This window comes from Physeter macrocephalus, chromosome 16 (genome assembly GCF_002837175.3).
Source record: "Physeter macrocephalus isolate SW-GA chromosome 16, ASM283717v5, whole genome shotgun sequence".
NCBI classification, from domain to species: Eukaryota; Metazoa; Chordata; class Mammalia; order Artiodactyla; family Physeteridae; genus Physeter; species Physeter macrocephalus.
In genome coordinates, this window is record NC_041229.1 from 67683622 (window position 1) to 67710097 (window position 26476).

At 49.0% G+C, this 26476-nt stretch overlaps 1 protein-coding gene across 9 annotated transcripts in view; it reads left to right on the plus strand.

Annotated features, from left to right (window-relative positions):
* Positions 1 to 26476, plus strand: part of BMAL1 (basic helix-loop-helix ARNT like 1) — a 107183-nt gene that overhangs the window by 60430 nt on the left and 20277 nt on the right. For 7 of the 9 annotated variants that reach the window (XR_008619631.1, XM_024118642.3, XM_055091662.1 and 4 more), the window contains 8 exons: positions 10883 to 11011; positions 13714 to 13836; positions 14805 to 15027; positions 17279 to 17317; positions 17619 to 17660; positions 19015 to 19172; positions 20931 to 21010; positions 25844 to 25936. Coding sequence is in view for 8 of the 9 variants with exons in the window: in XM_024118642.3 (XP_023974410.1) it covers positions 14888 to 15027; positions 17279 to 17317; positions 17619 to 17660; positions 19015 to 19172; positions 20931 to 21010; positions 25844 to 25936 (552 nt within the window). In the remaining variant the exon portion in view is untranslated. Of the gene's footprint in view, positions 1 to 10882; positions 11012 to 13713; positions 13837 to 14804; positions 15028 to 15768; positions 15873 to 17278; positions 17318 to 17618; positions 17661 to 19014; positions 19173 to 20930; positions 21011 to 25843; positions 25937 to 26476 lie in introns of those variants that run through there. The other 2 variants (XM_028501405.2, XM_007116655.4) reach the window with 2 other exon arrangements.

Here is a 26476-nt window from a genome sequence, read left to right on the forward strand (position 1 = left end):
CAGTGTAGTCGGTGAGGCAGACCCCCCACTCAGCACGATCCAGACCAACGGCTCCTGCCCTGCTGGGTGGATGAAAAGAGGCACCTCTTCCTCCAGCTGTCACACGGGGCACGCTGCCTGGCAAGGGGAGCTCGGGTGGGATCTTCACCCCCACTGGCCCCCTGGGCTGGGGGCCTTTGTGTAGTTTACAGACCAGCTACACCCCTCACAGCAGAAAGACATGAAATCCCGCCGGCTGTTCCCTCACAATATATCAATAATCGACAGCTTCTTATTACCCCACCATGGCCACCCAGCCCCACCTCCTCTTACACCTCACGTCCATCCATCAGCACAGCCTGCCTGCAAATATATCTAGAATTCTTTTAGCCAGTCCTCAGACCGGGCCTGAAGCATATCATCTTTTCCCCAGACTACTGTAGTTGTCTCCTTACTGGGCTTCACTGGTGGTGCTCTCTTTACCTCCCCCCCCCATATACACTCATGCACACGCACGCACATGCACACAGAGCCCCACTGCACACACGCGCACACAGAGCCCCACCGCCACACATGCACACACAGAGCCCCACCGCACACACGCGCACACAGAGCCCCACCGCCACAGACACGCACATGCACACAGAGCCCCATTGCACACACGCGCACAGACCCCCGACAGGATCCACCCTCCTCACGGCTTCTCAACACTGCAGCCAGACTTAAATCCCACGTGGGATCATGTCATCGCCGTTTCACTCAGGGTCAAAGCCAAGGTCCTTACAGAGGTCTGCCCGGCACCCTGTGGCCTCCACCACAGCCCTTTGCCCTGGCTCTTCTCACCTGCAGCACTCCTTTCCCCACCCCCATCTCCCCACAGTTTGACTTTCCTCCCCAGTGTGTCTCCTGCCCCATCTCCGACTTTCTCCCCGGCACTTCCCACCTCCCAGAATCATTCAGCCTTTATCCCTTTGCTTGCCTTGGTCATGCCAGACGAGGAGAAGGCTCCTTGTCCCCTGCCCCAGCCCTGCCGCGGAGAACAGTGCCTGGCACCTGGGGGCTCTCAGTAAATGTCTGTTGAAAGATTAATGAATCATCGTGGGACAGCACACTCCTAGTGTCTTCATTATGACAAAATCGTTCTGAATTGAAATTTGACTGCCACAGGCAATATGTGGTGGAAGTTTACTCAAATTACCAATTCTTTCACTGTAGAAATTACCTGGCATATATGGATGCTTAGTAAGTTCTGTTGGATGCATTGCTTTTGGCCTTTGGGGCCGTGGTAGCCCTCTGAGGCCTCCTTACCCGTCAGCCAAATCCTGTGGTGGGTGGGACCGTGCCCCTGACCCTTCTTAACCGGGTGTTCCCTGCCCTCCCCCGCCCCGGCAGAGTCCCCTGTGCAGACCAGCCCTGGGCGACGCTGTCAGCCACTGGCTTCTGCTTCTCCTGCGGTCTCCATCTCTGTAGGGAAATCGTCTTCCTTTGCTCTCGCCATCTCATCTTCCTGGGTCACTCTAACGTTTTGTTATTATCACCTGTTGATCTAACTTTCTCATTATCCTCTTCCCAGCTTTCCTTAGGAGTTATTTCTCTAATTTTAGTTTCATTGACTGTCAAACGAAGAGGTTGGACTTCTTAAAGTAGCACCTGCCTCTCAAATTCTGAGGAGCCCTCAGTGCTTCCAGCTGCAAGACGCGGGCCTCTGGCATGTTCTCTACCCCCTCCCAGGTCCCTCTCCGGGCCTTTCCCCCGTCACTCATTGGCCGCCTCCTGCTCCCAGAGCTCACTGTCTGCTTGCCAGGCACTCCCTGCCGCCCCAGGTGCTCCGGCTCCCACCATTTTGAGCCCCTTCACCCCAGACTTGTGGTCTCAGTTTGCTTTCTGTGACCTCCGTGCTTACCTCCCCCAGCCTTCTTCTCCTTATCTCACCTCACAGCTCATCCACTTCAGTAACCGCAGTTAACCCGACGGGCATCCTAAGTGCTTTTCATGTTCTGACCTCATTCAGTCTTGAGGAGGAATCCTCCTCCTGTTACAGGTGAGGAGACTGCAGCTCCCAGGCGTCACGGAACTGGCCCAGGACACAGCTAGTAAGTGGCAGAGCTGAACCCAGGCTGTCTGGCTCCAGAGGACTGACCACTGCCCCGTCCTACCTCTCTTCACACCCACATCATCCCCTCACCCTTTCGTCCATGCTCCGCCTGCCCCGCCTGCCAGGGCAGAACCCTGGCTCTTCCTCTGCTCCTGCGGGGGGAAGTGCGGGCAGGTCACAGGCCTGGATGAGCCCCCAGTGCACGGCCTTGCCCACCCTTGCTCTGCACTGCTTCCCGGCCTGTCCTCAGGTCCCTCCCCACTTTGCAGTCGGCCTTGCTGCCTGCCACGCAGAAAGGCGAAGGCTGTTCCATCTCTTTTCACCACTGCTCGATATTCTTCCCATTTTCTGTCCTTCTGTTTCCCTTCTCCACATTCTCAAAGGAAGCACATCTCCTTTCCTCTCTGAGTCTCAACCCCGCTCGGGTCCACCCCTGCTGCCTGTCCCAGCCGGCCTCCATCCACAGCCCTACCCTGAAACTCATAGCACCTTTCGGGCTGCCCCATCTCTGCTCCCCCCACACCAGCATCCTTCTCTTCACCGCCAGTAACAGCAGTGCATCCTTTTGTTTCCTTTAGAACAAGATGCAGATGTTTTCTAGGACTTCCTTCAACTTCAGCCAGCAGGTGTTTTGGTGGAAAGAGCCTTCTTTCCCTGAGTCTTTAGGGCCAAGCTCTATTCTCTTATCCCGTAGCTTTTAAAAAAAGAAGGGGGGAGAAAAAGAAGAAAAAAGAAAAAAAACCGCCAACAACCTGGAGGCAGGCTGATGTGTCTCTGGTTAGTGAGTGTGACTCATTGATCCCTCCTGAGGATCATCTCTGTACCATCATCAAATGCAGGGTGTGTCAAGGCTGAGGGTCAGGAGGAGAGCTTGGCCCTCGGGAGGTGACCTCCCAGAGCAGCCAGGATGTGACAGGTACAGGGCACATCCTGCCTCCCCGGCACTGGGGTGCCGAGGAGAACAAGGCCTGCATCCTCCGGGGAGGCAGCACATGTGAACCCCCCTGGCAGCTTCAGATTCCACTGTGGTCCTCCAGGCAATGCAGAGAAACCCTGGGTCTGGGCTGGTGGGCGGGCTGAATGCATGTGGGTGCTGAGAGGCAGAGGGCAGCACGGAGCAGAGGGCAGGCACTGGGCGGAGGAAGCGGCCAGTGGGACAGGGTCCTCAGACCTTCTGCTTTTCTCAGAGGAGCCAGGAGGCTGACAAAGCCATGCCGACCACCTTCTGGCAAGGAAATAGGCAGGGAAGGAGGGAAAGCAGGATCACTGCATCCTGAATGATTCTGCAGAGCAAGGTTCCCCTTAATGTGCCCCATCCAACCTTTGCCCACTAGATGTTAGGTGAAGAAAAACGTGTGGAGCAGCATCTGTGGGCAGGTGGAGACGCCGCTGCTCCCGGACTTCACCCTCTGCAGGGCCCTGTTTAAGGTTCCGAGAAGCCCCGCAGAGGAGAAACCCAGCGTTTAACCCAGAATTCCCCACGCTTCTTTGGCCATTGATTTTTTTCCCCCCATGTAACATCATTAAAGTTTCATGGGGTTGGTATTCAGTGAGAGATCTTTGGGAAGTGCTGGCGTGAAGAATCTCATACCTGGGCTTCCCTGGTGGCGCAGTGGTTGCGCGTCCGCCTGCCGATGCAGGGGACACGGGTTCGTGCCCCGGTCCGGGAGGATCCCACATGCCGCGGAGCGGCTGGGCCCGTGAGCCATGGCCGCTGAACCTGCGCGCCCGGAGCCTGTGCCCCGCAGGGGGGGAGGCCCCACCAGAGGGAGGCCCGCACACCACAAAAAAAAAAAAAAAAAGAAAAAAAAAAAAAAAAAAAAGAATCTCATACCAGCATACTCTGGAACGTGCCCGTTTTTTATTTTGCATGGAGGCCATGCCACATAGTGGAAAGGCTATGGGCTTTAGATAGGACCGACCTGGGTTTAAATCTACCTTCCTATAAAATCCCTGGCCTTGGTCAAGTTACCTAACCTCTCTGAAACTTAGTTTCCTCATTTTTAAAATGGAAGAGGTGACATCAGCCATCTAATAGAGCATTTGCGATGGTTAAATGACAAAATAATAATAGTTAACACGTATAGAGGGTTTATTGTGTGCCAGATACCACTTTAAGCACTCTCTGCATCTCCTTTCTCCACCACAGCTCTGAGGTAGGTAATGTTATCATCTTTATCTCCCAGGACAGGAGACCCTGACACACAAAGTAAAGGGTCGTGTATACGTTGGAACTGAGATTTGCACCCCAGACACTAATACCTGGTAGAGTCGGGATTTGAAACCTGACCATCACTTCTCAGCAGAGAGCATGCTCCTAACCACTGTGTCATAAAGGGCCTGGTGCATTAAAAGCAATAAGGAATATCAGTTCCCTTTTCAGGTGATTCATGGATATTTAAAGGGGGATCGGACATTCCTGAGACTCCAAGTCATTCTGCAGTCTTTTTTTTTTTTTTTTTTTTTGCGTTACGCGGGCCTCTCACCGTTGTGGCCTCTCCCGTTGCAGAGCACAGGCTCCAGACGCGCAGGCTCAGCGGCCACGGCTCACGGGCCCAGCCGCTCTGCGGCATGTGGGATCCTCCCGGACCGGGACACGAACCCGTGTCCCCTGCATCGGCAGGCGGACTCTCAACCACTGCGCCACCAGGGAAGCCCTCTGCAGTCTTTTTTTTATCAAAACTGTTAAAGGAATAATCTGGACCTGCTTGTCCACTCATTGTTTTCTGCACATAAAATAAAAATTCTCCTTCAGCCAGTGTCCAAAAAGTTATGGCCCTTCTTTATGACCTCTCTGCTTTGCCTCCATATCATGATCCACCTCAATTTGGGCAGCTGCTCAGCTGTCGGCTGGAATTGGGCCTCTTCCCACACAGATGCCATCAGTGGTCCGTGCATCCCCATCCAGGCCCAAGAGTCCTCCCACAAAGCGCAGTGGGGCTGTAGCTTGTTCCTCAGGCTGTTCTCCTTCCTGTACTTCAGTGACAGACTTGGCAAAGGTCTAAGAAGGTGTCCCTTTTATCACTCATTCAACAAACATTTACTGAGTTCCTTTGCTGGGCTAGGTGCATGCTCTGTATTGTGCCTCTTAAGTAGATCTCTGAATCTTGCTAACAGCCCTCAGTAGCCCTCCAAGACTGGAATGCTGTAGACTCTCCTCCATCAGTGGTGTTGGGGCCCTTTTCCACATAGAGCAGCCTTGTTTTTTGTTTTTTTTTTTTAAACTTATTTATTTGATTTATTTTTGGCTGTGTTGGGTCTTCGTTGCTGTGCACGGGCTTTCTCTAGTTGCGGCGAACGGGGGCTACCCCTCGCTGCAGTACGCGGGCTTCTCATTGCAGCGGACTCTCTTGTTGTGGAGCACAGGCTCTAGGCGCGCGGGCTCAGTAGTTGCGGTGCATGGGTTCTAGAGCGCAGGCTCAGTAGTCGTGGCCCATGGGCTTAGTGCTCTGCCGCATGTGGGATCTTCCCGGACCAGGAGTTGAACCCGCGTCCCCCGCATTGGCAGAAGGATTCCCAACCACTGCGCCACCAGGGAAGTCCAACCAGCCTTGTTTTGATTCACAAACTACTCCAGGATTCCCATCCCCTGCCTCTTGCGAGACCCTCTCAATAGGCTCTCTAAGCCCCATCGTTCCAAATGCAAGCTCCTTGATTTTTGTTTGATTTCAGGATTCCCAAGCATCTAGAGCTTCCAGTAGGACTGGATACACAAGTGCCACAAACGGGGTTCTCCCCAGGCCCCTGACAGCCACTGCAAATGAGCTCTCCTCTGCTCAGAACATCATTCTAACCATCCAGTCCACCGGGCAAACCTGGTTCAAATCTCCCCTCCTCCCTGGTCCCTTCTCCTTCTATTACCCCCCACACACCGGCAAGTAATCTAATCATTTCCTCCTCTGTTCTGCTCCTGTACCTCACATATGCCCCACAGCTAGGGGAAAAAAGGCATTTCTTCCTCAAGATACTTGACTGCCACCTGCTGGAAATTTGTAGTAATGGCTCCACAAATCTGCCACTTAACAGAGGCGCAGGTACACTGGCGTTGGGCAGTACACTGCTTGCACAACTGCAGGCACGGCCCTGCCTATTGCAGTGATCAGGATTGAGGGGATCTTAAACATACCCCCCTGTGTCCCCAGTGCCCTGGCTTCCACTAGGGCTAAAGAAATGCTTGCTGATTGATCGTGGTGCAAAGCCCTGTTACCTTAGGGTCGAGGCACCTGGTCTCATGGGTGAATGTTCTCTAAATCCGTCTGTTGCAAAGCCAGGCAGCCAAACTCCCCACAAACTTTCAGAGTAACCAGAGGATCAGGGGGACTTGCAGAGGGGACAGGGACCCTTCAGTCTCTCACCTCTGCTCAAAGGCCACCACCATCTGAACAGACCAGAGCAACTCCACATTCATCCCCTCGTTAAACCTTGAGTTGAGAATATGGAGAATGGAACCGGGGCCAGCTGCCCTGCTCCTCTGCATGGGGGAAGGACAGTACTTTAGAGTAGATGCTGTGTCCAGGGCCAGCGCCTTGAAGGTGGTGGGGGTGCAGAGGTGGCCACACAGGGAGGGGTCCTTGCGGGCAGCTAGGGGTTTTGTGGCGAAGTAGATCGGTGAGCATGTAGCTACTAGACACGGGTAAGCAAGGGTGTTGATTCACTATCGTCCATGTTTTCCTAAGCTGTGCTCTTTTATTAAACCTCATCAAAAGCCATTATTACCCCAGTGACGTCCTGGGGCTTTCACAAAGTGGTCTCAGTAGAGCTCCATCCAGCTGTTACACCTGCAGGTGGGGGCAGGAGGGGAAACATGCTTTTACCAGGGTCCCATTTTATAAAGGGAGAAGCCCTCTGTCCTTTCACAAAGCTTGTTTCCCCAGAGCCAGAGCCATTCGGCACAGCATTGCTCAGGTCACATAGAAAGAGTCTCCCGGGGACATCCCTGGCGGTCCAGTGGTTAGGACTCGGTGCCTTCACTGCCTGGGCCCAGGTTCAATCCCTGGTCGGGGAACTAAGATCCCACAAGCCTCATGGAGAGGCCAAAAAAAAAAAAAAAAAAACCAACAAGTCTCTTGGACAGATACCTCTCCCTGCTAACCCTAATAAAGTAAGAGGGCTGAGCATTTCCCTCTCTGCCCTGGCTGCCAGGAAGCCCAGAGACAACATCTTACTTCAGTTTCTGTAGCTTTCCTGAACCAGGATTGCTTCTCCTCACAATTCCCTGATTCCTTCCCCAGGAGTGCTTGTTTTTGGGGCATTTGTATTTTCCTTTGTATGGGTGGCTTTGGGGGCAGGATGGGCAGTGTTGTGGCAGAAGAAAGAAGAACCACCAGTGAGCCAAACACATGTGGGTTTCCGTCCCCACTTGCTAAGCAAGATGTCTTTGCCTCTTCAGTGCTTAGTTCCTTACCTGGAAATTTGGGATAATAACCATAATTAACAGATAGGTTACTGTGAAGATGAAACTCCACCAGTATGACCGCCACTGTTCCTGCTCCCTCCTCCTAGGTCAGGCTTGGTCTGTGGCTCCAGGATCAGAGTCTATTTCCTTCTTCCTGCCTGTGTCAGTCGGCTGACTGTGAGTGATACAGCGGGGGGAACTAGGGGACCAAGGGGTTTCCGGGGATGCAGGACTTTCAGTGCTAAATCAGGAAGGTCAGAGGCAAACAGAAGAGCCAGTCTTCCTGGTATTAAACAACCTCAACATCTCAGGGGCTTACAGTGGCCAAGGTTTACTTCTTGTTCATGCTGCATCCATACAGGGTCTCGGCTAAAGGAGGAGCTTCTATCCAGGAATCGCTGGTCTCGGCACAAACAAGGGGGCACACGGTAAAGGTCAGTTTGAAGGTTGCCACTGTCCCTTCCGCTCACATTCATCCATCAGGGTGAGTCACTTGGCCAGGCCTGGCATGAGGCAGCCTGCCGACTTCCCACACAGAGGAGCAGCTAATGGTGTGAACCTTGGTACAATCCACATGCTCCCCTTTCTCTACTTGTCATTCTGGGGTGCTGGGGCAGGGAGGAGGGAAAGCCCAGAGATGCCTGGTCCACAACTGGAGGGCACCCCGTGGCCATCTTCCTGTGGATGGTGTGTGTGGGTTTCTTTAGGGGTGCTTCAGCCTTGCCCCACTCTGTGCCGAGTACCAGCTGTCTCCTTTTGGCACCTAATAGTGGCTGACACGCTCACCTCTTCTAGCACCCTTGCTCCTTTGTGTGGAGCCCCAGAGAATCTTCTCCCTGTGCTCCGAGGAGCACAAGGGGACTGAGGTGGGACAGAGGGTGCCCCCAAGCTCTTGCCAGGTACACGTCCCAGGTCCCTTCATGCCTGGCTTTCTCTGGCCACCCAGAGAGCCTCCCTCCCACCTTCGGAAATCTCTAGGTCAGAAGTGGGCACACGTGTGACCCCTGACTCCAGGACCATGGCCAGGCTCTCCCAAGAGCGTCCTCGCTATGTGTCACTTGGATGGCAGCACCAGGGCCAGCCCTGAGTCCCCAGTCAGCAAGGGTCCCTCTCCCAGTTACCTTTGGCCTCTTGGAGCCCCCTCTCTTGGCTCAAATCTCTTCTGGAAGTAGTTAGCACAGAAGACGTTTTTTGTCCCTTTTCTTTCGTTGTTCCATTTATTGTCTTACATCTAAGAACACCTTCCTGGTGAGAAAACAGTTTTCCAAAAAATAATTGTCACAGCTGATTCAGCTTCCTTACCTTGTCCAAGCATATAAGAAACATGGGTTTTGTTTTGCAAAATGCAGTACCAAAAATCTATGTTAGCATTTATTATTTCTATAAGGTAAACATGAGTGCTGGAAAAAAATGATCAAAATAAGAAATGTCATATGGAGTTTGGCACTGAGAACCTTTATCTAACTTTCAGGGAAGTGGGGGAAAGAAAATGCAAGGCATGGTGCTGGGAGATGCCGAGCCGAGCCGTGAGATCCAGGCGCCGCTGGCGCGGCAGGGCGGGGTTTCGGCAGAGAGGCCCAGCAGGCGAGGGGAAGGGGCGGAGCAGCAGGGGAGAGCTGGAGGCTTCTCTGAGGGTACACCTGAGGGCACTTGAAAGGCACGCAGGAGTTCACCCTGTGACAGAGTGGGTAAAGGGAGCCACACCTGTAAAGCAAAGTGGGCACATCTGAGGCCTCGTGCTCTCGCTGCGTGCTCTTGGGAACTTAAGTATTTCAGCAGCCTGGCGCCCTAGGTAGCAGATGAGCTGTCGGGCTGGAGAGCGAGCACGTCCTTTGCGGAGGCCTGGTGTATCCTGCTAGGGGTGTTTGGGGTTTTATCTGGAAGGCTTGGGGGGAGCAATGAAGCCACTGAAGTGTTTTAAGCAAGGGGGTGTTCTACCTCTGACCACAGTGAGGAGGGGACGAGACTGGGGAGGGGGGCAGCCTGGATGGAGGGGATGAGTAAAGGATGGATGAAGTGGCTGGACCCACCCATCCAAGGGCCAAGTGTGGGCTCTGGGCTGTTAGAAGGAGAAGGGAGGTCGCCCAGGGTGGATCCTGGGTTGCGAATTTGGGGGCTGGCAGGATAGTGTGGGACCTGGATGGGGAATCAGATTTCGATGGGATCGTGTGTGTTGAGCCTCCCCCAGGCAGCCCTGCCCTGGGGACTTTGCATCCCTGCTGCTTATCCATCGAGGCTTAGGGACTGGAAGTCCAGAATTCCTGGTCACATCGTTTGCACTTGCCCAGACAGGGTTAGCTGTGTCAGACAGTGAGGCTGTCTGAACCAGACTGCAAGGAAGAATAAATCGGGGGGACACAGTCCGTTCTATCCCTGGATATTCATTTGAAGACCTTTATAATGATCAAGACAAAAGCAGGTCATTGAAGATGCAAGGATTAGCCAGCGGAATGGGAAGCGCCAGGATTTGTGCCTCAGGAAGGCCCCATTTAAAATCTGTCTTTCCGTCTCAAGGTGGAGCAGGTAGGGAGTAGTGGGGCAGATGCAGCCCATTTCTTCCTTCAGAGCCTGTTCCTTCCACAGGGGGTCGCAGGGCCAGAGAAGAGACCCCGGTATCCTGCCAGCAGGAGGTGGGCAGGGCAGCAAACTCTCCCCCCGCCTGCTTTAATTTAACATGAGCAGCTTTTCAGAACTGATTTCTCTACCACATGTACTTGAGTTCAGGGACATTTTCTTTCAGCGTCTTAGCTCACTCCCAGCGGTTTCAGGTATTGGCCCTGCTGGCATTTTGTCTTGGCTTAATGTTTCCTGAAGACTTGTTTTCTGTGGTTCCTCGTTGTGTGCATTTAGGTAACTCACCTGGCCGGAGAGAGAGTTGAGTGGTGTTGTTATTGGCAGGTGTAGCTCCCGGAGCCCCACTGCTCTCCTGCTATGTGACCTCGGCTGGTTTCTTCACCTCTCTCTGCCTCGATCTTCTTCTCGGTAAAATGTGGAAACAACAGTATTTACCTCAGAGTTATTTTCAGGTGTGAGTGAGTTAATCTACATGGTGCAGTGAGAACAGCGCCTGACGCCAAGTACACGCTCAGTCACCGTTCACTGTTATTATTGCTTGACCCAGTAGGAGAAATGAAAAATATAATTATCTTCTTCCTCTTAAGGCCGTGTCCAAGAATTTACGTTTAGTAATTTAAAAGGCATTGTTTTTCACAGAAAATATCTCCTGGCAGACTTCCTCATGTGTTTGCAGTTGAGTTTAACAGGCAGTTGAAGGACGGGACGGTCAGCTCAGCATTGCTCCCTGTAATCAGGAGTCATGAGCGAGTTCCCCATCTTCCTCAGCTGCTATGAGACTTTTCATTTACTCCAAAGTGACCTGTCTGGGATTTCTTTTCCTGTGGGCCCCACTGTAGGTTTCTGGAAGAAGTTGACTGCCTGAAAGGAAGCGACAAAACATGAAAATTGCTTTGAGGTGACCAACAAGTCCAGTGACCCCTTGCTTCTCCCAAGGTGGATCTGGGGTTTAAGAACCGTAACTTCAGGTAACAATCCTATCCCACCCACCCCTGCCTAGAGTGACTGTCATTGGCAGCTCCGATGGTGGTCCTTCCCTCAGGAAGTGTGGTTTCTTCCAGGAGCCCTGGAACTTGAAATTTTCCACCTCATGCAAATGTATGGCTGTTCAAAAAGAGGAGTGGGGGCGAGAGGGGGCACCGCAGGTCTGACACGTGACCCAAAGGGTCACCGAGACCCTGAGGTTTGTGCTCACTGCTGGCCTACTTCTCTTAATGTCAGTAATAATGATAATAATAACAACAAAAGCTACAGCTGCAGCAGGGCCTTTAATGTGATTAAATGATTATAAAATACTCCTCGAAGAATACTTCAGACTAGCCAGGAAATTTCTAAAAATGAAGAGTAAGAAGCAGGAAAGGAATTGTTCTACCAGATATTAGAATGTATTATAAAGCCACAATCATAAATAGTGTGGGATCAGAAGGGAAATAAGCAGCTCAAAGGGACAGAAGAGAAAGTCCAGAAATAGAAAACGAATCAATAAAGATGGCATTTCAAGTGACGGGTAACAGGACACATGGTCTAGTGAGTGGTGTTGGGACAACTGTCTGTTCTTTGGAGAGAAAATGAGAAATTCCCAACCTTAGGTCGTGTACCAAAAATAATTTCCAAGTGGATTAAAGAACTAAATTTTTTTTAAAAAATTATAAAAACATTAGCAAAGAAGAGAATGTTTTTATTATTTGGGGGTGACAAGGTTTTTAAAACATGTCACTTTTAGTATCACATACAAATACCATAAGCCAAGTTAAAAGGCAAAATGTGGGGGGGGGGAGTATTTACAATATCTATGACGAGCAAAGATGAATATTCTTAATATACAAATGTATTCATTCAACATGAATTTGAGTGCTTACTGTGTGCTAGAAAGTGTTCTAGGCACTAAGGGTGCAAGCAGTAAACCAAAGTCCCTGCTCTTCTGATGCTTTATAGTCTAATGGAGAGGACATCCAGTAAATTAAGTAGATTATTGCAGGCCAAATGCTGATAAGGGTGATGGGAAAAAATTAAGCAGGCCTGGGGTGGTTAGGAAGAGTTGGTGGGGAGGTCATATTATGTGGCTCTTCAGGGAAGCTTCACTGAAGTGAAGCTTCATCTGAGCAGAAATATGAAAGAAAAAGGGGAGAAGTGGTTGAATTTGGGGTTTTTTTAAATCTTGAGCTGATAAGATTTGCTGATGGATTGGATGCAGGTTGTGAAGGAAAGAAAGGAGTCAGGGGTGACTTCTAGGTTTGGGGCCTGAGCAGCAAGCAGGATTGAAGTACCATTTACTGACCTGGGCATGACCAAGAGGCTTGGCTTGGGGAGAACCAGGGATTGGTTATGGATGTTTCATGTTTCTGTTGTATATTCAAAGGGAGATGTCAGGGTGATGGTCAGTCATACAGGTTTGGAATTTGGGGAGAGATCTGGGCCGGAGATGTAAATATGGGAGTTGTCATAGCATAGATAGTATTTGAAGCAATGAAACTAGACAGATCTCCTAGGGAGTGAGTATAGACAGAGAGGAGGGCAGAGGACAGCTAGAGGTGAGGAGATGAGAGGAACCAGCTGAAGAGACCAAAGAGGAGTGGCCACTGAAGTAGGAGAACCATGAAGCTGAGAGACAGCGGGGAGGGAGAGATCAACTCTATTAGATGTGCTGATGGGCCGAGTAGGGAGGGAATGGAGAACTTGCTGTTGGATTTAGCAATGAGGAGGTCACTAGTGAAGCCAACAGCAGCTGTTGTAGTGGGATGATGGGGACAAAAGCCTGATTTGAGTTGAGTTATAGCAAGGAAGAGGGAAGCAATTGGAAACAAAGAATTGGGGCAGTAACTGGAAGGGAATGGAGTTCAAAAAAGTTGTGTTTCTCTCCCCCCCCCAAGATGAGAGTTGTTTCAGTGTGTTCTTATCCTAATGGGAGTGATGCTTTAGAGTGGGGGAAGTGGATGATGCAGGATTGGGGCAGATGGTCTGGACTAGTAAGAGAGGATGGGGTCAGCATGCTTTGGGGCTGGGGTCCTAGCCTGCAGCATCTAGGTAGCTGGTAGAAGTGGTCGCTGGCCTCTTAGTGAAGTAGAAGCAGACTTATCAGCTAAGCATGAGGATTGGGGAGATGTTGGAGATTTGAGGAGGAAAGAGCAAGTATGGTAGCAGAGTGGGAGAATAATTGGAGCAGAAGAGTCAAGGATCGTTGCATGCTTTTCTCCCACCAGTTCAGGTGCCCAGGTGAGCATGAGTTAGGAGGCCCATCGATCCTAAAGACAATATGGTAGGAAAATAGGACATGATTGGGCACAAAGGAAAACCAAGAAATGCCCATATAAACATAGGAACACCATCCATAATAATTTTAAATTACAAGTAAAAACAGTGAGGTTTCATTTTTTTCTTTCAGATTGACAAGAGCTCTTATTGGAGATGTAAATTATTGGTGCTTTTCTGGAGCACAGTGTTTCAGTATTTACCAAAACATACAATGTGTGTCCCCTTTAGACCCGTCAGTCCGACTTTTAGAGATAATAGCTCAAATGTGCAGAGCTACGCACACAAAGATGTTCACTCCAGCGATGGTCGTGAGAGTGAAAACACAGCACACGCCTAAGCAGGAGGGCTCAGGTCTGTAATCTGTGGGCACAGTAGTGACAGTGAAAACAAGAGCTCACCCTTGCCTCTCACTTTGCAGATGAGGAAACTCGGGCCCAGAGAGTGGGAGTGACAGCCCCAGTCACGTCGGTTGGAGCTGGACCCTGACAGTGGCAGTGCACGGCCACCTTCACCTGGGTTTGCAGTTGGAGTCCCTTGCAAGGTACTTGCCAGCCTCTCCTTTGGGCCGACTTACTTTGTGCTTTTAAGATATGAATTCTCAAAATGTTTTGCAAGTGTTTGCAGTGTCTTCACTTCATTATGCAAGGTTTTCCTTGCAGTGGAATCCTGAGTACAAAAGGACAGTTTGGGAGGACAGGACAGACTTTGCCTGGGCCAGTGATGGAGAGGGACCACTTTTTCCTGACTCCCAAGCGGGACTTACAGGCTGAGAAAGGATATTTTCTGCTTTCCTACAACTTTGATAAAAATTTGTAATAAAAATACAAAGATAGGGCTTCCCTGCTGGCGCAGTGGTTAAGAATCTGCCTGCCAATGCAGGAGACACGGGTTCGAGCTCTGGTCTGGGAAGATCCCACATGCCGCGGAGCAACTAAGCCCGTGCGCCACAACTACTGAGCCCATGTGCCACAACTACTGAAGCCCGCACGCCTAGAGCCCGTGCTCCACAACAAGAGAAGCCACCGCGTTCAGAAGCCCGCGCACCACAATGAAGAGTAGCCCCTGCTCGCCGCAACTAGAAAAAGCCTGCGCACAGCAACGAAGACCCAACACAGCCAAAAATAAATAATAAGTAAATTTTTAAAAACACAAAGATAACAAGTAGATCATATTTATTTCATTGATTATATTTGATTAGAAGAAGATTAATTTAGGACTGTCAGAACATCTGGGACACTTGGTCCCCTCCGTGGGAGGAGCACAGGGCTGTAACTTGTAGAGCCTTGGGTTCTGGTTTAGTTCTTCCATGCCCTGGCACGGGCATCTAGGAGAAGCCACCCAGTTTCTCTGAGCTTTGTATCTACAAGAAAAACGAGTGGGTGAGCCTAAATTACCTATAGTAACTCCTAGAGTAAATACGATGCTCCTTCCAGTTCTACCCGGTCCCTGTTCCGGTTGCCTGGGTGAGAGAGATGTTGGTGCTGTAATCAAGTCCCTTTCCCTCCACAGAGCCACCCTGGTCGTCCTCCACCTTAGAAGAGCACGTAGAAATAAACGTGCCTCTGCTGTCCTTGTACCTATTCCAGACTCCAATGGCCGAACAGAGAATGGACATTTCTTCAACTATCAGCGACTTCATGTCCCCAGGCGCCACCGACCTCCTCTCCAGCCCCCTGGGCACCGGTGGCATGGATTGCAACCGGAAACGCAAGGGCAGCTCCACGGACTACCAGTAAGGCCTTTGGGCTCGTCTTCCTCTGGCTAAATTTGGTGTCAGCTCACAGGCATGAACATCTAGGACGTCTACTGTCCGTCCTGGAAGAAGGGATCCTCTCTGTGAAAAGGGATGGGAATGAAAGATCCAACTCCAGGTGGCCACACAGTAGTTGGTTTTGCCCTTTATCTTCCCCCTGGATTGCAAGCAGGAGGGAGCTTCCAGTACCGCTGAGGTGTTTACTATCCGCTCCTGTCCCCAGATTGTTCCACATGGAGGGAAAAAGAACAGCCTTAAAGCCAGGTTCCACATTTTACCCCTTTCTTCATTTTCCTTTGCTCTTTTGAGCAAGATGGCTAAGTCCCTGGATATAACCTGGTTTCAAAAAGAGCTTTGCCTGAAGGCCCCTCTCTAGGAGGACATCAATGGCTTACTTAACATTTGTGGAGTGAATAAGTAGAGGTCATCTCTGGAAACAGTATAGGAACAGTGACATTGTCCTTAAACATTTAAATTAGTGTGTTCCTCTTATATTAAATAGTACTTTTCTTTTTAGACTTGATGGCTTTTCTTTTGAGTAAGTAAATTTTCACACTTATAGTCAACTCTTCTGTAGCTGTACAAACATCTAGGGAATAAGTCAGCATAGAACATCCAAAGGCACGTTTTGTTTTGTAGAGGCAACTGCGTGGAGTCTTGCCCAAATGTCCATTTGAGAGGTTTTCTTCTGTTTAATGAGGGAAAATCTCCAAGGAGGTATCCCCCCTACAGCAGATGTCCTTTCTGCTGAAGTTCACAGGTCGAAATTGGGGAGCACAGTGGCTGGAGGTCAGATGCCCACTAGGAGATGCTATGAGTAATATGTAAGTGATCCCAGATGATTAAGAGAATGGATGCCCAGGGGACGGAGAGTGGGTGTGAGGACTGAGAGGGTGCTCTTCCATGGCAGTAACTCCCTAACAGGGAGACTAGATGTTTTCTGTGGAGCCTGTGTCTTGGGCCAGTGCTGATGGCGGCCTTGACATGTTCTAAGACCTCTGATATCTAGATCTGTGGTTCCCAACCTTGTCTCCATCCAGAACTTTCAGGTTGCCCTCATGGACCCCAGTTTGCAGGTCTTCTGTAATTCATGGAGACCCTATTAATTAAGCAACCATAATCCTTTTCTTATCATTTTAATGTACTAAACTCATACCTGTAGGGCAGAGCTTCTTTTCACCTGAGATGATCATCTGCCTCAGTGAGCAGATACAAGTCTAGACAAAAGGGAAGAGAGAGTTGTCGTTTTCCCCTGTGGCCTGTAGATTTTCTTCCGAACTTCAGGACTAGCTAGAGAAAGTCTCTGCCTGTGAGGAAATCGAGGGCTCTTGGCTGGGAACCACTGTTCTAGAATGCACGTGATGTGCCTCAGTGCTCCTGAGAAAGTTGTTTTTGCCCTTGAGATGACATTGTTTGGAGGGCCATAATCCCTCCTTTCTTACAGGAGAAAGGAGGAGGCCCAGATGGTGGTCAGTGCCCTTCTGAGCGATTTAGGGGTTGGAGAAGGGTGTGAACTGACCCAGGGGATTTAGAACTCCTTCCTCTGAGGATTTCAATCCGTTTTCTACTGAACCACAAGGTGATGTGAAAACTGGATTCTGGAGTCCATGCAAGGAAGGCAGATCCCTGCTGTGGCCCCAGGAATCTCTATGGCCCCCCAGCCCCATGCCTCCCTCTGTCCCAGTTCCTCAGGGCTCGGGGTTTCCCACTGAGCTGAGACCCAGAGCATTGGGTAGCAGTGCCTTTGAAGAGCTGGCTTGGGGTTCTGCTCAGTACTTCTTCGTGGGTGCTTTGATTTCCCCTCCTCACCTCACCCACCATCACCAAATATATAGTATATTTGATGTTGATGTGTTTTGCAAATGAATGAACCCCATTTATCCAGAATGATGGTGGGGGGAATGAGGTGTTACAGTTACTCGGATACTCTGGTTACCTAAGAGTTTCCATAAATGCTATATATATTCCCAATTTTCTCAAACAATCAATACGGCAAAAATATGTTAACATGCAAACTCTATTGAGACGGTATATGTAACTTTTGTTTGGTCTGGGTTTTATAGCAGGTTCAAGTTGGTTTTGTTTGTTTTACTTTTATACATCAAGAGTCAATACTATGACTATTTGAGCTTTCTAATTGCTTGGTTTCTGGATAAATGAGGGCCTTCTGTATTATGATAAGAAGCTATTTTGTATGTCTTAACAGTCACACTCTCTTTTGTTTTCTCAGGGAAAGCATGGACACAGACAAAGATGACCCTCATGGAAGGTACCATGAATCTAGTCATTTGAACTTCAGCATCCTTAGAGCCATTTTCTTTGCATAATTAAACTTTCTATTACTTGGTGCAGGTTCCATCCATGTCCTTGATTAGGGATAAGCAAGGAGGCCTTGAGCCTATGGGCTTGAACTTGTCTCCCTCCCCCCACCCCCAGTGTGGCCAACAACCAAAGCTCTTGTGTGTCATGTAGAGATGACAAGGATAAGGCAGGGAAGAAAACAGATGTGTAACTCTGCTGTCAATCTCCAGGACATTGTGTTTCTTCTTCTTTTTTTTTTTTTTTTCTAGGTTAGAATATACAGAGCACCAAGGAAGGATCAAAAATGCAAGGTGAGCTTGGACCCTCATTCTGTCTATAAACTGTCCTGGTTTGGTTGCTTGGTGTGTAGCCAAGGAGGCTCTGCATATCTGGTCCTTGTCTGTCAGATGGTCTTCGACACTGTCACGTCCTTAGGGAAGGAGGAAGGTGATGCGGGGCCCCGGCTTGATGTGGCCTTTTGCCCCTCCCTCCATCCCTCCAGGCTGAGCTGCCTTCACTCTTTGCTGTCTAAGCACAGTTAACCTGAAGGGGACTTTGGAGGGACCAGAAGATAAATCAGGGCTAAAGGTTTTCTCCCTCTTCAGCAGGTTACTCCTTCCTGACTCAGGGCCCTTCGGGGAGACCTGGCTCAGTGACTCGGTTCCCCGGGCTGTCCCAAGCCTCTGAAAGTGCCCTTATTGCTCTGCAAGGTGCAGTTGAAGGCTAGACCTGGGGGTGCCCTGCTCCCTCAAGGAGATTCTCTAACTCTGTCCTTCCTGTTTCCAACCATGCCTTCGACTCCTTTCCATGCAGATCCTGAGCTCTCCTGCTAGTAGCCCCAGGGCCATTTGAGTCTGGATTGTGACACAGAACCAGGGGCTGCAGAATTTGACCCGACACTTCTGGCTTTTCCCTCATGGACCAGCTTTGGCGAGAGATCCCACGGTTCTGTTGCTATGGCAGTGGCAGCAAACTACGTTTCCACTGTTGACACACCTCTTTAGGGGGACAGTCACAAATGACAGGTGCAAAACAGTCAGGGAGGGAGTGTGTGCCCATGGAAGTGTCACGCTGACTCGGCAGGCAGCAATTCCAGGGAGGAAGGCGTGTGACATTCCTCAGTGGAAACTCTTGGGGACAGATGTAGCAAGTGCTGCGTCTAGGTGGGGTCATGGCCGATCCAAGGACGGCAGCGTTAGTTACCTGGTGTCTCAATCAGTCGGTCTCCAACAGGCCACACAGCAGGTTCCCCACAAACCTCAGAGACAGCTCAGCGTGGCGCCCTCACAGATGTCTGTTCTGGATGCTTTGCCCTTTGAATCCTTCACCTCCCTTCTTTCCTTCACCCCTGTCTTAAAATCCAACTTTGTCGGGGCTGAGAGGAAAAGAAATGAGGAGAAATTAACAGCTCAGTTTACTCTGAAAAGACAGTTTTTGTAATATTTCTCAATTCTAAGGATGAGGTGAGCATAAAAAAACCTAATACTGACCTGGCAGTGAGCCCACTTTTTTTGGTGACTTTAGTAGGATGCCTAGTTTGAAACATTCTGCAGATTCTAAATTTGCCTTGACAGATGAATATTGAAAACAGCTATAATTTATTTTCATCGTTTCCTTGATGCTCTGTTACATTTTACAGAAATCATTTTTCATATTGTTGTTCAGGGAAGCTCACAGCCAGATTGAAAAGAGGCGTCGGGATAAAATGAACAGTTTTATTGATGAACTGGCTTCTTTGGTACCAACGTGCAACGCGATGTCCAGGAAATTAGATAAACTTACTGTGCTGAGGATGGCTGTTCAGCACATGAAAACATTACGAGGTGAGATCCCGGCTTTATTGTCCTTTATGCCCTTGCTCACAAATGTTACCACCCTTACCTAGAATGTTCCCGAGTCCCCTTAGGGACAAATGTTTATTACTTGCAAATGTGTAGCCTTGAGTAATGCCTGTCATTTTCAGCAATAGACCTGATGCCAAATGAAACGATTATTGAGGTTCTGTGGGTATTAGGATGCAGTTTTGCTGTCCTACATCTCCAGAGGGTGGAGGCTATGTCCTGTGCATGTGTATATGCACATACATATCAGAGAGGACACTGCTGAAGTCCCAGCTTGTGCCTGTGTGGTGCCTGGACCCCACCCATACAATGATATACATCAGAAATGTAGGTGCCCTTAGTGACACAGGAAAGTCAGCTTTCAGTTTTGAAGAGGAAAATTCATCATGGTTCCTTTTGAAGAGTGAGTCACTGGTTGGTGGGGCTTGCTGCATTTTATTGTCAGGAATGAACACTGATGATATTTTCATCTTCCTGGAATTTTCCCAAACCAGATCAACTCTTTATGAGGGAAGCAGTGTTTTCCTTCTTTTCTGAGTGCGGGGAGGGTGAGAAAACAGAGGCAGAGACGTGGAAGTGACTTATCCACACCACAGGAGAAGTCTGAACTGTATCAGGCATTTTAGTGAATGCGATTCCTGGAATTTTCCACAGCTAGTCTTGGACTATTTGAGGAAATTGGAAAGTGGGCGCTCACTCAGATCTCTGACCTGTGTGGTAAAAGAATCACGTCTTTTATATTTCTACAAAGCCACCGGAAATAAGAAGTAGCTGGTTTTGTCTGACTTTTGATCATTATTCAAAAATATAAATGCTGTATCCTTTGCCCGGAGAATGGCATTTTAAAATTCATATTAGTGAAGATAGAGATTAAATCATTATAACTAATTTCTATTATGTTGGAAGGAAAAGAGTGGCAGAGCTCAAGTTATCCTAAAAAGCAGGGACGTGGGTCAGTAATATGTGCCTTTTTGGTTGATATGAAAGTCAGGACACGTTCTGTTTCCCTCCTTCCTGGTGGGACTTGGAATTGTTATGGATCGTTTCATTTTACTTCTTCACTCTTTTACTAACCATTCTGCAGATTCCAAGTCATTTCCTGCTGGCATTTTTCTCTAAGTTATTCTCCTGAAAGATGCCAGATTGACAGCCTTTTAAACATAAGTCTTGTGCCTTCCAGTCCTGGGAGCTCGAGTTGCACTTACTGAAGAAATGCATTTCTCCGGGTTGCCAAGCTCATTTAATTCAACCCTGATGAAGAGGAGCTCTCAGTAAATGCCTTCTACAGGGTGTTTACTCAGGGCCTGGCAGTCTGGATGATTTCCCAAGAACATTTAGAGTGGAGATTTGAGCAACCGCTAGACAACACATTTAATATAGATCTTGGGAGGAGGGAACGTCCCAGGAGTCTCTACCAGTTTGCTTCTAGAGCTGCCTTCTCTCTTAGAAGCAGTTTTTTAACTTGCGTCAGCTCCTGATTTTCACTATAGTGACAAAAGCAAGCTTGCTAAGTCTCCTGTGGGCAACAGTGTTTGCTTTTCGGTGGAATTCTCTTTGGCATTAGAGGCTCCTGTCCAAAGTCAGATCTAGCCCTGTCTCCGTTAAGGAAAAAGAAGGCAAAATTTAGATCCCGAGGGGTAAGGATGCCCTAGGCCGCATCTGGAAGGTTTGAGGCAGTCGAATGGAATGAGACATCTGAAAATACAGTGTTCCAACGCTTTCTCTTTTTTCCCCTGTAAGGTGCCACCAATCCATACACAGAAGCAAACTACAAACCGACTTTTCTATCAGATGATGAATTGAAACACCTTATTCTCAGGGTATGTTGCAATTATGGGATTGTTTTACACAACATTTATTTTAACAAATTTCAGAGTTAAGTACCAGCGTGTGGGAATTTGATGTCTCAACACTGAACTTGCTTAGGCTCACTTCCTCTTTTGGGGTCTCCACCTTGTTCTTACTGTTTGAACAGGCTTCACATCTCTTCCCTGAGACCCTCCTCTTCTACCCTTGCTCAAGCAAAAATTGAAGGTCTATGCTACTGGGACTTTAAATCAGAAGAGCAGGATTTTGTTAAAATAGGAGGTAATGAAGAATCCCCTTCCTGAATAGGAAGGTTTTAGAAAGGGACTGAAACTGAGAGCAACTGAGAATTTCTCTCATCACTTAACCACTAGCACAAAAACAGCCACCTAAATCTTTATACCAAAATTCCATCAAAACAACAAGCTTCCAAAGACGCCATGGCCCGAGGAGGAAAATAAGTGGAGGAGGCGATGCTTTCACCTGCTTGACTGCAGTGCTCACTTTCTCCTGCCAGGCTCTGCAGAGAGGCAGCTGAGGTGGCACTGCGGGAACCTGGCTTCTGTGTGGAGTCAGGTCTGCTCTGGGTAGAGTGAGATTCACTTGGAAATTGAAGGGAGAGACACCGAATTCAGAAACGTTTCCTCTTGCAAACTGTGAAAAGAGAAACAGAGAAGCCCAACTTAAGGCAGAGATACCTGCCCCATCTCACCACAGCCAGGGCTGACCTCGCTTCTCTGAGCAGAAGTTTGCAAAGCCGTGGCACAGAGGCTGGTCCAGCTGGATTTTTGCATCTTTGCTACCCATTTCCAGCTCACCCTGGCTTCAGGCCCTCTGTAAGCCTGGCCTGCCTGCTCATTCCAATAGTCTCTGTCCATCCGCTCGTGACATGCTGTATTAACTGCAAGGAACAGAAGACGTGATGAATAAACAGGGCTTTGTTTCTCCAGCATAGCCAGTCCCGGGGTAGGCTGTGAGGGGCTCGTATAGAGGTTCAGTGAGGTCAGCAGGAACCAGGCTTTTTCTGTCCTCTCACACAACCCTGCTGAGCTAGCATGCAGCTTGTCGCCTCATTGGAGTGAGACGGCCTGTGCCAGCTCTCAGTAGCTGATCAGCCGGAAGAAGGGCAGGGGAGGCTCCAGTCCAGCTGTCTTTTGTACCAAGAAAGGATGCACCTTCCTGGAAGCACAATAGTGGACTTCAGCTTATCCAGAAGACGTCATCTGGTCCCCCATAGCTGCAAGGCACGTTGCAGAACAAGTATCTTAGACGCAGGCAGGAGAGAGGGGGTCGGGAGCAGCGGTTGCCACACATACTTTCCAGAACCGCACCCGTCTGCGGGTGGCTTCCCTCCAGGAGTGGCTGCCACAACCCAGTATGGAACTCCAGCTGTGGCCTGGTTGGCCTGGGTTGGATCGCCTGGTAGCCTCCCTTGCAGTAGAAGCCATCTTATTAGTGCCACATCCGGGGCAGCTGTAATAGTGGCCCTCCCCGGCTCTCTTGTACGTGAATTATTGTTAGGCCAGGTTTTTTCCATCTTGCATAGGTGCAGTTTTTTTGAACTTCTCTTTTATCGATCCAATAAAAATCTATTTATTGGATAGTCCCATATTCTAGCTTATCATTAGCGATCCTTCAGAGCTTCATGTGACTTGTAGCTTGGATAGGTATGTCTTCTGTCTTCCATTTTCACTCATTAACTAATTCAGCAAACATTTTAGTACTTACTGGTTATGCATGGCCCTGTCCTACATCCAATCACTGGTAAACACTGTAGGGTGGGACCAAGCCTTCTCAGGAAGTTGGCGATGGTCATTTGGTTACCTCTCAAGGCACGCTCGGAAGACCCAGCTCTGCCCTCACCTCTCCATCCTTTTCATAAAGATGTCCTTGTTCTCAGGGAGGACTTGCTGGAGATAAGATGTAAACTATATCTGCAGCATCTCCAGAGAGACCACCAGGGCCGGCTTCACGAGCATGCAACCTATGCAGTCACACAGGGCCTGGCACTTGGTTTACTGCTCCGCTGTCGCCATCTTGAAAATTGTATTTGAGAACAAGGGTCCCTGCATTTTCATTTTGTACTGGGCCCTACAGATTATGTAGCTGGTCCTAATTGCCATACTGATAATTTGGTACTTTTTAAAATTTTATTTTATTTTATTTTGTTTTTTTTGACTGTGTTGGGTCTTCGTTGCTGGGCGTGGGCTTTCTCTAGTTGCGGCGAGTGGGGGCTACTCTTCGTTGCAGTGTGCGGGCTTCTCATTGTGGTGGCTTCTCTTGTTGTGGAACATGGGCTCTAGGCACGGGGGCTTCAGCAGTTGTGGCACACGGGCTCAGCAGCTGTGGCTCACGGGCTCTAGAGCACAGGCTCAGTAGTTGTGGCGCACGGGCCTAGTTGCTCCGCGGCATGTGGGATCTTCCCAGACCAGGGTTCGAACCCGTGTCCCCTGCATTGTCAGATTCTCAATCACTGCGCCATGAGGGAAGTCCAAATTTGGTGTTTTTAAGGAAAAAAAAATATATGTGTGTATATGTATAAAACCAGCTCTTTTTGTGATGACAGCTGCTTAATAATTGTCTTGTTGCTGCTTTTCTGAATGGTTTCCTATTAGATGCCCACACTTATCAGGGTCTGGAATAAGGGTTTTAATGCTATCCAAGCTAAATACTTTATCTTGGGCTTGCCTTTTCTGCTCTTCTCTCTCAGACAACGTCATTGGTGACTTGTCTTCCCTGATGGAACTTTTCTCACATCTCTGGCCCCTCTCAGTGGCTGTGAAGTACTGTCTGATTCCTTGCCACTTCCAGGTGCCCAGGTCTTGGGAATTTGCTTCAACAGATGGCAGGGTCCACTCAGATGATGTTTGAACAGTTTGGCAGCAGGAACCGGGCTTCCACTTTTCCTTACCAGTGCAAATCTGACTAATAGCATTCTTTACTAAGTGCTTTCAAAATATCTTTAATTACCGGCGTGTCAAGGAGCAGTGAACCTGATCAGTGTATAGTGTCTGAATCCTGTATGTCCCGAGTTTTGAAAACGTGGCGGCTGCTTGGGCTCCGTGTCATTCATTAACTTAACACCGTCCTCCCTGAGGGCGAGCCTGCCCTGGTCTTCCTGGGCCCCGTGGTGCTCGTGTTCTCACCCCTCTGCCCTCTGGCTGTCCCCTCAGCCCCGGCTCCTTCACCTGCTGGTGTTTATCTGCCCGAGTAAAGCCGTGTCGGAGTGTTTTGTGCCTCCCCTGCGCTGACCGTGTTCACCAGCCTCTGGAACCTCCTCCCTCTCCCCTGCATGTGTTCAAATCCACTGCACTCGTGTCACCAGTTTGGGCCTGACTCTGCCCAGCATTTCTTCCAGGATGTCGCGGGCACCTTCTTCCCAGGCACCTTTTGTGCCACATCGCTTCATTAATGAAAAGCCTCAAAATACTCACTTCTCTCGTTAGATATAAGATTGTCTGCAAGGCAAGTGAGGAAGTTATTAATACCCTCTTTTTTGACAGAATGAGGCTTCCAGCAGATGGTGCTTGGGAAGTCGCTACCCCCTCACCGTCATCCCTTGCCCCCGGGCCAGCTCAGAGACCTAACTTAGGAAAGGATCATCCCCGGCTTCCTTCTGGCAGGACAGCCTGCCAAGCCCTCTCACAGCAACAGTGAATCTGTTCCCCTTTTACTCACTTCTTTTATCCCAGCACAAGTGCATGTACCATTCTGTTACCTTCTGGCACATGAATTCATTTCCTAATTCTTTGAATTAAACTGCATCCCGAAGGCCCCTTTGTGGAAAAGGGAGTAGGTTCTCTAGATTCTTCCAAAGGACAGACTGCGGCCCAGCAAATAACGCAAGATAATGACGCACTGTGATTTAGACCGTGGTAGCTGAATAGAGAGCAAGTGCATGGTAGAGAACGGAGCACCCTCCCTGGCACCGGGAAGGCCCCGACAGGAGTTGAGTAGTTGCCTGCCTGGAAAGTCATGGATAGGATTCAGTCACACATGCACAAAACATCCTAAGCTCTCAGGTACCATAGCTTTGGTATTTACCTGCTTCAGTCTATCCAACAAATACTGTCCTGTCTCCACACCTATCTTTACTGGCCCTTTGGATTTTTACCTGTATTTAAAGTGAAGAAGAGGTGAAAAGAAAGGGGAAATTTTTGCTTTTCTTTTCTTGTATCATTTAGGATACAAACAGCCCAGCCCTGGGTCAAGCGATAATGCTTGAGAGCAGTACTTCTTGAGCCTGTGTACGTTAGAATCACTTTGGGGTGGGGGGTAAGGGTGTGATGGGGAGGGGGTAATAGTCATACCAGTGATCTAGCCCCATTCCGGACCATCAGCGTAAAAAACCAAAAGCAAACCCCACTTCAAATGTTGAGAACCACTGTTCCCGAGAGCTCCCTGGAAATGGAGGTGTTCGAGTTGAGGACAGGTGGAGGCTGCGATATTGGACCAGGGGGTTCTGATCCTGAAGTTTCCTTCCGCTCTCAGATTCTAAGATATTACAGCATTGTTATACGTAGAGCAACGAAATGGATTTCTCTGGACCTTCATGCAATCAAAGGAAAATTCTTAAGCTGAGTTCTGCTTCGAAACAGAACTTACTCTAATGGGACTTTCCCCTGTAATCATTAGATAATACATGTGTATATATCTGCCTTGGAGAGAATCTTGCTATTCTCGGAAGGCGTTTGTTCTGAACATCCTGTTCTCAGGATACCTGTGAAACTGTCAATGACTGCAGTCCTGTGCTTTGGATACTTAGAAAACGATCCTTATTTGCTATCAGTGCTATAAATCATGTTTCCTGAAGTGTGATACATTGATTATCCATTTCTCCTGATTAGGCAGCAGATGGATTTTTGTTTGTCGTAGGATGTGACCGAGGGAAGATCCTCTTTGTGTCAGAGTCTGTCTTCAAGATCCTCAACTACAGCCAGGTACCGCGCCTGCTGGTGGTGGGCAGCCTCACAGCAGCCAAAAAGGTCACCCCACTTCTCAGAATAATTACGGTGGACAAGTGACATGTGAAATGCTTATATATTCCCCCACTCCATCCTTCTTCCAGAAAATTCTTTACACAGAAATGAGTATAAACTTAGAAAACTTCCTTTAATGTGCTTCCCCCACTGGGAAGTTCGACCTTATCAGCATTGTAACTTTCTCACTGCTGCAAGATAAATAACCCACAGTGTAGGGGTAGGGGGCAAGGGGCTGTCTGACAAGGAAGACAGGTAGGCAGACAATACCATACCAGGGAATAAGAAAAATGGGAATCCACCCATACTGTGTTTACAGTGATATGTCACTTACTAGCTCTGTTGAACCTCAGCGTCCTCTAAAATATGATTGTCATAATCCATACAGTCTATGACCGTTTGTAGGATCGTATAAGATAACCATTTATAAATGCTTCTAGAACAGAGCTTTTCACCTATTTTGTCCCTAGAGTTTTTACTCGTTTTTTTCATTCATTCACT